This window comes from Cherax quadricarinatus, chromosome 10 (genome assembly GCF_038502225.1).
Source record: "Cherax quadricarinatus isolate ZL_2023a chromosome 10, ASM3850222v1, whole genome shotgun sequence".
Classification (NCBI taxonomy): Eukaryota; Metazoa; Arthropoda; class Malacostraca; order Decapoda; family Parastacidae; genus Cherax; species Cherax quadricarinatus.
The window spans coordinates 14,088,721-14,100,163 of NC_091301.1; the positions used below are offsets into that span (position 1 = coordinate 14,088,721).

The following is an 11,443-nucleotide window of genomic DNA, read 5'->3' on the forward strand; positions in this document are numbered from 1 at the left end:
CCAAAATACAAATCTCTGTTAAACTTTGGCGTATTAGCAATAAATAAATCTTTTTAAATCCCTGTTAAACTTTGGTGTATTAGCAATAAATAAATCTTTTTAATAACGAACAACACTTTTAATGTATGGCAGACACTGTAGATTAAAGTGGTGGATGATACATTCTGGGTAGACAAATTTTGACGTAGAGATGATATTGGTACGCACAATGGTTTGCCAGTAGTGATGTAGTGGAATAACCAGTGAAGCAATGTATTGAATCTAACACTTAGGGGAGATTTTTAAAATAGAGTAGACGAATATGGACGTGCTGTTCGGGTGTGAGCAAGGTGACCTTTATAAAGGGACTTATGGAAATCAGTTAGCCAGACTTGAGAACTGAAGGTGGGAAAGGTAGTAGTACCTGGACTCTGATGAAGGAGAGATGGGAATGTTACAGTCAGATATAAATGATATTATCAATTTAAGCAAAACTGCAATGGTAATATGAAACTGTCATATATTAAGGCCCACTAATGAAGGGTAGTCTGTGATGTCAGTACCCTCCTGGAAAGAGCAATTTACTGAATGACAGTGAATGTGTTTTCTTTGAGTCACCTTGCTAGGAGTGAGATGGCCATCGAGGTAAAAAAAATGAGTTGGAATGGTTGGATGTGAGTAGCAGCTGCTTAAGTCAGGTGTTGAAAAATAAAAAAGTGCTGTAATGTATCCAGAAGGTAATTTGATATAAGGAAAAAAAATCAGTTGAACGGTGCTATACCACTGAATCTTAGCAAGCCTCACAAAGAGAGAGATTTGGTGCGTGTGGCTGGGAATAGCCACATGGCCGGGGACACTCCCAAAAATAGGTATAAGGTTTGTCAGGAAACGGGACAAGTGTTTCTTGACGCGGGTCTCCTATGATGACCCGCAGCTGGAGCTTTTGGTCATCGACCGAGGCCTTCCGCTGGCTTACCGGTCCACCCCTTTAAAAAGTAGTTATTGTATACCAATTCATACTACTATACCGAAAGTAAAAAAGATGTCGCATTTATAAGCTTCAGAGTACTAGAAACAGCTGTGCTTGGATTAATTGCTTAGTTAATAGGTTTACAGCTTCTCTGCTACACGAGGGTCACTAAGGCTGCACTGTAACCTTCCAGCACCAGACAAGAATAACTTAATTCCTACAATAGGGATTAAAATAAACGCTCATTATATATACAGTGAGAGACATACACCTCTCGGTGTATATATCCCATGGGTTAGGTTATATTTCTAGCAGTTCATAAAAGTTCATGAATACGTTTTTTAAGAATTTTATATATTTTAGTTTTAGTGATTCATCATAAATTATACAATATTGATGCTCTAATAATAATAATAATAATAATAATAATAATTGTGGAAAATTTTATAGGGGTGATTACCTGTATGTACCTCAACATTATATACATACAAGTAAACTCATTGGGAGACAACCATATTGTTTACCGTAGTCACCCCGTGTAGACATGTGAGAAAACTTAACCACCCCTGGTCACGGCAAGTGGTTCCTTCGACCTCACACTCTTATCCACATCTATCCGAGACCAGTATGGATTGGATAGCACCCACAAGTACGGTGCTACTAATTAATTGTGGACTGTATAGATTATATTAGTTTAACTGAATGAAGGGGGGTGGGGTAGGTTACACATGGATATATCCATCAAGGAAAACACTTGTACATAATCTCACCACTTACCAGATATTCGCTGGTGGTCTCTTGATGTAGCTGGATCACTCATAACCTATCCAATTACAACATACCTAACTGGCCAGTATCAATCTGCTATAACTAGAAGGGTTACTTAACTGTGGGTGATTGATACTCCTTATTTCCTCCATTCACCATCTCATTTCGATGTCCTGCTACACCGACACGGTTCTTATTCCAGCAGGACGAGGTATCCGTCGGTTTGTCCTGGTTTAGAAGTCGTGATTCCATAAAGCTTCTCTATCCAATATGACTCAATATGACTCAGTTTTTAGCAAGCCGCTAACCAGACTGAGAGTCGAAGATCAAAATTATTTTTTTATGAGAGAGCCACAAAATTTGATTAACACAAGCCTATCCGATGTTATCCTGACGCCAAATGACTTCGAGCAGGCGATAAATGACATGCCCATGCACTCTGCCCCAGGGCCAGACTCATGGAACTCTGTGTTCATCAAGAACTGCAAGAAGCCCCTATCACGAGCCTTTTCCATCCTATGGAGAGGGAGCATGGACACGGGGGTCGTCCCACAGTTACTAAAAACAACAGACATAGCCCCACTCCACAAAGGGGGCAGTAAAGCAACAGCAAAGAACTACAGACCAATAGCACTAACATCCCATATCATAAAAATCTTTGAAAGGGTCCTAAGAAGCAAGATCACCACCCATCTAGAAACCCATCAGTTACACAACCCAGGGCAACATGGGTTTAGAACAGGTCGCTCCTGTCTGTCTCAACTATTGGATCACTACGACAAGGTCCTAAATGCACTAAAAGACAAAAAGAATGCAGATGTAATATATACAGACTTTGCAAAAGCCTTCGACAAGTGTGACCATGGCGTAATAGCGCACAAAATGCGTGCTAAAGGAATAACAGGAAAAGTCGGTCGATGGATCTATAATTTCCACACTAACAGAACACAGAGAGTAGTCGTCAACAGAGTAAAGTCCGAGGCAGCTACGGTGAAAAGCTCTGTTCCACAAGGCACAGTACTCGCTCCCATCTTGTTCCTCATCCTCATATCCGACATAGACAAGGATGTCAGCCACAGCACAGTGTCTTCCTTTGCAGATGACACCCGAATCTGCATGACAGTGTCTTCCATTGCAGACACTGCAAAGCTCCAGGCGGACATCAACCAAATCTTTCAGTGGGCTGCAGAAAACAATATGAAGTTCAACGATGAGAAATTTCAATTACTCAGATATGGTAAACATGAGGAAATTAAATCTTCATCAGAGTACAAAACAAATTCTGGCCACAAAATAGAGCGAAACACCAACGTCAAAGACCTGGGAGTGATCATGTCGGAGGATCTCACCTTCAAGGACCATAACATTGTATCAATCGCATCTGCTAGAAAAATGACAGGATGGATAATGAGAACCTTCAAAACTAGGGAGGCCAAGCCCATGATGACACTCTTCAGGTCACTTGTTCTATCTAGGCTGGAATATTGCTGCACACTAACAGCACCTTTCAAGGCAGGTGAAATTGCCGACCTAGAAAATGTACAGAGAACTTTCACGGCGCGCATAACGGAGATAAAACACCTCAATTATTGGGAGCGCTTGAGGTTCCTAAACCTGTATTCCCTGGAACGCTGGAGGGAGAGATATATGATTATATACACCTGGAAAATCCTAGAGGGACTAGTACCGAACTTGCACACGAAAATCACTCACTACGAAAGCAAAAGACTTGGCAGACGATGCAACATCCCCCCAATGAAAAGCAGGGGTGTCACTAGCACGTTAAGAGACCATACAATAAGTGTCAGGGGCCCGAGACTGTTCAACTGCCTCCCAGCACACATAAGGGGGATTACCAACAGACCCCTGGCAGTCTTCAAGCTGGCACTGGACAAGCACCTAAAGTCAGTTCCTGATCAGCCGGGCTGTGGCTCGTACGTTGGTTTGCGTGCAGCCAGCAGCAACAGCCTGGTTGATCAGGCTCTGATCCACCAGGAGGCCTGGTCACAGACCGGGCCGCGGGGGCGTTGACCCCCGGAACTCTCTCCAGGTAAACTCCAGGTATCCTCGGTACGAGAATCACGCGTTCACTCGGAGCAGGGCGATCTATTTCACATCCCGCATTCTCTTAACTCAATGTTATTATCACTGATTACATTACCATTCACAAGACGATTTAACGTCTCATAATTATTATACACATTAGAGGTCACTCCATTAAGATCTGAGGCCGATGAGCGAGGATTAACACACGGGTATTTCCCCTGGACACACCATGGCCGTGCACCAGTCACACCCGGTCCAACCATTATTCACTAATTTTACCACCTTTTTACGGTGGTCCCGTAAATCACGTTCCCTCACTCTTCACCAGGAACAGTTACGACACTTCCTATTATGAAATGAGGCCTATATTAATCCTTAGGCCGCCGTGAATGCCAATTTCCTGGTTCCATGCTTTCCCAGCCTCCTCACCACATTCAAAAAACTCCCCCCTCCCCCATGGCCCGAGTCGACCTATACCCCCGCACATCCGCGCATGCGCCAAGGGAATTCTTGGTTCTATCCTATTGTCAAATACATTTTTGACTCATATCGACACATTAAACACCTATTAGGCGCTATAGCTTCGGAAAATCAAAAATTTTCCACAATAATAATAATAATAATAATAATAAAAATAATAATAATAATACAATTTTTTCTCTGAAAACGCAGGTCGACAACAGAATCAAGCCAGGATGATGACACCTATAAGGCCTCTGGATACTGTAAATGTAAGTCTAGTCTAATATATGACAGTTTCCCATCTAGATAGGGTGATTCAAGAAAAAAAAGTCGCCAACATTCATTCAATCGCCGTCTTTACAGAAGTGTGCCGACATCACAATTAGATTACACTGACTAGCATTCCCACCCCTCCTTCAGAGTACAGGCACTACATGTACCTCCCACCTCCAGGACTCAAATCTGACTATCCGATTTCCTTGATTCGCTTCCTAAAGGCTACCCTACTCACACTCCAAGAGTACGGCCATTAAAAACCCCTTGTCTCCATTCAATACTATCTAACACACACAAGCCTTCTGGATGCTCAGTTTCTTAAAACTCAAAGCTTCTTTTCCCCTCTCCCTCCATCAGTTCTTAGGACGATTCCTCTCCCTTTAACTTTCCACCCAAGATTTATAAATCCTCTTCGTCAAATTTTCCCTCATCGTCCTCTCTAAATGTCCAAACCACCTGAACAACTCCTGGTCAATCCTATGAATTATACCCTTGGTAACCCGACTTCGTCTTTAAATTTCTACACTCTGAATTCTCTGCGTGATATTTCCACCACAATTTGTTCTTAAACATGTCATTTCCACTGCCTCTAGCCTCCTCGCTGCAGCATTCAAAACTCATGTCTCACAACCATGCAAAATTGTTGCTACTACACTCTGGTACAATTAACATTCCCCTCTCCCATCAATCATACATAAATTCCTTTCTACATATGCCTCAGCGCACCACTCGCCTGGTTTCCTTCATCCAGTCTGTGGTTCAACTTGTCTTTCAAACACTAATTTGATTGTAAGTCAGCTCCCAAATTTTTAAACACCTTCTTTTCTTCCCTCCTTTTTTTCAATCTGATGTTCATTCTATCACTGCCTAGACTGTTATCCTGAAGGCTATGAACATTAAGATAGAAAGAAGTAAGTTGGATATTTTGTTATGCTACACCTCGAGCACAGCTACGTTTCTGTAGCTACAAGTATAGGTCACTACGAGCACAGCTTTGCTCCTGTAGTCACAAAAATAGGTCACCACCTTCTCCTATGTGATTAGTTTTGCTGATGATATAATGATTCACACCACCGGATTCTCCAACACCCAAAACATTCTTAATCATGTACTAGCCTCGTGTCAGGACCTGGGGTTGATAATCTCTACTGATAAAACAAAGATACTCAATAGGCGTCCTCCTCGACAGAGAGGCACAGTTCGTCAGATCCAATTGCATGATGGGTCTCTTCTAGAATATGTAAGCAGATACAGGTATCTAGGCTTTGAGGTTCCACTACTTGGACCTGTTGTAACAAGACTTTGTCGCCAATACAAAGAACGACTAAGAGTTGTGGCAGGGCTTCACCCCAGGTATGGTGCTAATGTTAAAATTGTGAAAATGATGTATCTTGCTTATATTAGATCATTGGTTGATTATGCTGCGCCACTACTTGCTCTTGTGTCTGACTGGAAGCTTGGAGGGATGGAAAAACTGCAGAACGAAGCAATGAGGATCATCCTAGGATGCCCTCGTACTGCCAAAATTTTAAATATGCAAAAAGAACTTGATATTCCAAGCATCAGAGATCGTGTTACTGAAAGAAATATCCTAATTGGGGTTAATATGCTCAGGCAAGCTCATTCAAACCCCTGCACAGAAGCCCTCCAAACTTTCCTCAGCACTGGTGAACACTCCTCCAGATGGATCGAAAAGACTGGAACCGACCTCCGCATGAATCAGATACATGATCTATGTCAAGTAAGGCAACAGCGGCACTTCTCCGCTCCATGGAATATTACCCCATTCCAAACTACCATTCCTCCATTTCCCCCCAAACTACTTCTTAAATCACAACCAAAACTTCGCCTTGAAGCCAAACATGAGGCCTTAAGCTGTATTGATAACTTAGTCACACAGCACACACTCTAGCAAATTATTTACGTTGATGGTTCTGTTCACCAATCCACTGGTGCAGCTGGTAGTGCTGCTGTTGTCGTACAGAGTGATGGCTCTCTTAAAGAAATTGGAGCACGCATCAATAATTGGGCCTCTACCCTTCAGACAGAACTGTTTGCCATACTCCTTGCACTGAAATGCATCTATGTATCAAAGATTGACAGTTTAATTGTAACTGATTCTCTGTCATCCATAAATGCTCTCAACTCATTAAGCATAAATTGTGGCATGCTTGTGTCAGAAGCCAGACACAGGTATGGTAGGATTGTGGACAGTGGAGTCAGAGTGCACATGCTGTGGATTCCATCTCACATTGGTCTTCAGATGCATGATAGAACTGATAAATTGGCTAAGCTGTATGCTTTCAAAGAGGGAGTAGATTACAATCTTGGCTTGTCAGGTAGTAGTTTGAGAACAATAATACGAAAAGAACTTCAGCTGAATTTTATGGACTTAAGACTTAGGGAGATTGACACCAGTGAGTCCATCTATCATCATTCTATCATGCAGGAGGAGCCACATGTCTATGGTGCATCCAACAAAATAAGCAGACTCTTGGATGTCACTACCGCCCGGCTCCGGCTGGGTTACAAGTATCTTTGGCAGGTTAAATCACCACCACCAGATGTAGACCAAACGAAATGTAAACTTTGCCAGATGGATTATTGTCACACCCTCGTCATTATGTACTGGAGTGCGATAAAATTAATGAATTTAGAAACAACTCACTCAGAAGTGTTCAAGAAATGGCTAAGTATTTTATCCACAGTGGTATATTACAGACCATTCTGGAGAAATACCCTGACTTTGCTAGCTGTAAATAAAGCATTACCACATATGTGCATGTGTGTGTGTGTGTGTGTGTGTGTGTGTGTGTGTGTGTGTGTGTGTGTGTGTGTGTGTGTGTGTGTGTGTGTGTGTGTGTGTTTGTGTGTATGTGTGTGAGTGTGTGAGTGTGTGTGTGTGTGTGTGTGTGTGTGTGTGTGTGTGTGTGTGTGTGTGTGTGTGTGTGTGTGTGTGTGTGTGAGTATGAGTGTGTGTGTGTATGAGTGTGTGTGTGTGTATGAGTGTGTGTGTGTGTGTATGAGTGTGTGTGCGTGTGTGTGTATGAGTTTGTGTGTGTGTGTGTGTGTGTGTGTGTGTGTGTGTGTGTGTGTGTGTGTGTGTATGTGTGTGTGTGTATGAATTTGTATGTGTGTGTGTGTGTGTGTGTGTGTGTGTGAGAGACTCAGCAATCAACATTTGCACCAATAACTCACTACAGTTGTGACCGGGTGTGGAAGTGTGAATTGCTCATTATTCTAAAATTTGTTCATGATTGCAGCCATGTATAAACGTAAGTAACCATTCTTACAGTATTCATTACCTTTGTAACTTGTGAGTTCATTACCTTTGTAACCTGTGAGTTCATTACCTTGTACCTAGTTCAGCCATCAAAACTTTGGAGCCCGGTCCCTGGACCCATTGTGTACCTCTGTAATCTGTAAATACCTTTGTAACTTGTAATGATTGTGACTAGACCTACCTGGAGTTCATTACCTTTGTAAATTGTGAGTTCATTACCTTTGTAAATTGTGAATTCATTACCTCTGTAACTTGCTCAGCTATCAAAACTTTGAGGCCCAGTCCCTGGACCCATTATGCACCTCTGTAATCTTTTGACTACCGCCCACAGGATGGGTATGGGGTGCATAATAAACATATTAAACTTAACACCTTCTCCTGTAGCTGCAAACAGATAATCACACTTTCTCTTTCTACAGGCAATGACCGAGCAGCGAACTCGCGACCATGTCAGCGGGGGAAGGTCGTCGTCTCCTGCCGTTCATGCCTGTGTGAAGACGTCATGGTCAGCATCTTCAAATATGTCGTCGCCTGCAACAGATCACGACCACGACCCCCCAAACTACGACACTGCCATCCTGCAAGCTGACGTCCACCGGGAGTACAAGCTGTCGTCCGGACATCATGCTGACAGACAGTTTCCTGGCCAGCTGTCGTCCAACTGTCAAGCTGACAGACAGTTTCCTGGCCAGTTGTCATCCAACTATCACGCTGACAGACAGTTTCCTGGCCAGTTGCCGTCCAGCTATCAAGCTGACAGACAGTTTCCTGGCCAGTTGCCATCCAACCATCACGCTGACAGACAGCCGGCTGGCTGGCGTTGAAGAGAAACGCATTACAAAATAAGATTTCGCTGGGAGAACGTTTTGCTCTATCGGATCTTTATCAGCTCCAGAACATCAGAGAGCGAAATGCCGCCCCGCAACGTGTGTCCACTTCAACGTTCTCGTCAGTACTAAAACGGAACGCAACCTTCTCCTTCTGACTTCTGGCCCTCTTAAAACGTTGCATTTCCTACCCTACGGATACTAGCCAACGTCTCTGTGTACACTATTTTAAGGTAGATATGCGCAAATCAATCTAAGGTTCATTCTTTTCAGAAATCATAAAAAATAAATGCAAAAAAATGACTAAGAAGAGAATGTCAAGGTGATAATTAGTTAGTTAAAGATTAGCCGGTATTCTCCCGGCCCGGGCCTTTTCCAAGTGGTGGCCCGGCCTTGGCTCCCTCTTTAGGGAGTGTCTGAGACCTAAGTCTCCCATGGGAGGAGGCACAAGTACCTCCTCATCTTTGGGACCAACTGTCCCCAGGCCTAGCCACAAGCTAGGCCTCTCTGGTCTGCCATCCCCGCCCCAAGGGGGCAAATGGGAATGACAGTCTTATGAGCTAAAGGCTCGGGCTCAGGCACCTACCCTACCCAAGAAAGGTTAGGCATGGTGTCGATGAAGGTGATAAGCCTAATTCAAGAAACGATGTTCAAAAAAAAAAAAAATCCTCGTATATCTGTTGCTTTTGTTAATATGTATAGATGAATTTGTATAGTGTATAAATTTATACATTATGCAAACTTATGTTTAAACTCATGATACTATTGTAGTAATATATATATATATATATATATATATATATATATATATATATATATATATATATATATATATATATATATATATATATATATATATATATATATATATACATACATATACACCAAGAGTGTAAGTATATATACTAGTGTATTAAGAGCGAGGGGGCTATGTATACTCTGTGAATATATACACTGAGGGTGTTTATCAGCGTATAATATACATACTAAGATGTGTGCATCTCAGTATATGTACAAATAGAGTCGTGTATATAGGGCATATACACCGTATGGTATGTATTTTTAAGTATATGTTCACTAAGATATATATCTCAGTGCATACACACCAAGATATACATGTCTCACTGTGTATATACAGTGAAAGGTGTACATCTCAGATTACATATATACACCGAGAGTTGTATAGCTCTCAGTGTATAGTCACCAAAAGTAGTATGTCTCAGTGTATATACCTTCAAATTTAACTTTAATCCCGATCTTAGGGATTAAAGAATCCTTCATATTAATATCTAAGTGGATTTTTGCCTTAAGAGTTGAACATGATTAATGGGTTCTTAGTCTATCAACAACACGAAGGTCACTAAGTTTGATTAATGGGATTTAAACCCTATTAACTACACGAAGTTCAATAAGTTTGGTTAATGGAGCTTAAAGCCTATCTCTACAAGAGTTAATAAGGCTGCATGTCACTTGTTAATCACCACTCAAGAATACTTCTGATACTTAAAAAATATTGATTAAAATTAACTCAGTTTTTACACACTGAGAGGCACACACCTCACAGTGTACACACACTGAGAGACATACCCCTCACAGTGTATATACACTGAGAGACATACCCCTCACAGTGTATATACACTGAGAGACATACCCCTCACAGTGTATATACACTGAGAGACATACCCCTCACAGTGTATATACACTGAGAGACACCCCTCACAGTGTATATACACTGAGACATACACCTCACAGTGTATACACATTGAGAGACATACACCTCACAGTGTATATACACTGAGATACACACCTCTCATTATATATTTTCTTATAGAAATTGATTTTTATATAGTAATGGAAATATTAATTGCATACAACCCTGTTTAATTTTGATAACTGATCCATATCTGTAACACTGTTGTGGATTAATCACCTTGTTGGATCTATATTATAGATGACTCGTGTTTTCTTGTGCCATTTTATTTCATTGTGTCTTCCAAAATATAGCATCATTCAGAGTATTGTAGTTTTTTTTTAATATAGCCTCTGTTAGGTGACTATCGGCATCTATATTATGGTAATTACCTGACGTCTATATCATGGTAATTAATTGACGTCTATATCATGGTAATTAACTGACGTCAGTACAGATGATAATTAATTGAAGACAATATTATGATAATCACGTATATTTAAAGTTTATATAGGTCTATCTGCTTTAAAATATAAAGACAATCATTAAGTTGTAAATGGTAAATCATTTACCATTTTCAATCAGCGGTAAAAAGAAATATATATATAAAATAAAAGAGAAAATATCTAAGAAAAACAGCTAAGAGTATAAAATTTCATTTGTAAAGCTACATTTCCTATCTAAAAATAGCTTTCCAGGGTATGATAATAATTAGGTTAAGTTAGGTTAGGTTAGATAATGTGTGTCAGGAAACAGGATAAGTGTTTCCTGACGCTGGTCTTAGCAATATGATGGCCCACAGCTGGAGCTTTTGGTCATCTGACCGAGGCCTTCTGCTGACTTGCCTATCCACCCCTTCACTTGATAGAGATAATTTTAGGTTATGGCAAGCATTAATATGGATTTGTGAAGAATTGTTTTGTATAGGGTTAGGATAATTTTGGAAATGATGAGGGTAATTTTGAAGATGGCTAGGATAATTTTGTAGATGGCTAGGATAATTTTGTAGATGGCTAGGATAATTTTGAAGATTGCTAGGATAATTTTGAAGATGGTTAGGATAATTTTGAAGAGGCTGTGACAGTTTTGAAGATGGCTAGGATAATTTTGAAGATGGTTAGGATAATTTTGGAAATGGTGAG

General features: G+C 41.0%; 1 protein-coding gene across 3 annotated transcripts in view; it reads left to right on the forward strand.

Annotated features, from left to right (window-relative positions):
* The window catches only part of LOC138852500 (uncharacterized), a 65,406-nt gene extending 54,779 nt beyond the window's left edge, over nt 1-10,627 (forward strand). For all 3 annotated transcript variants that reach the window (XM_070083646.1, XM_070083644.1, XM_070083645.1), the window contains exons 5-6: nt 4,436-4,494; nt 8,204-10,627. In XM_070083646.1, coding sequence (XP_069939747.1) covers nt 4,436-4,494; nt 8,204-8,608 — 464 coding nt within the window. In that variant the 3' untranslated portion in view covers nt 8,609-10,627. The remainder of the gene's footprint in view (nt 1-4,435; nt 4,495-8,203) is intronic.
* Nucleotides 10,628-11,443: the final 816 nt, after the last annotated feature.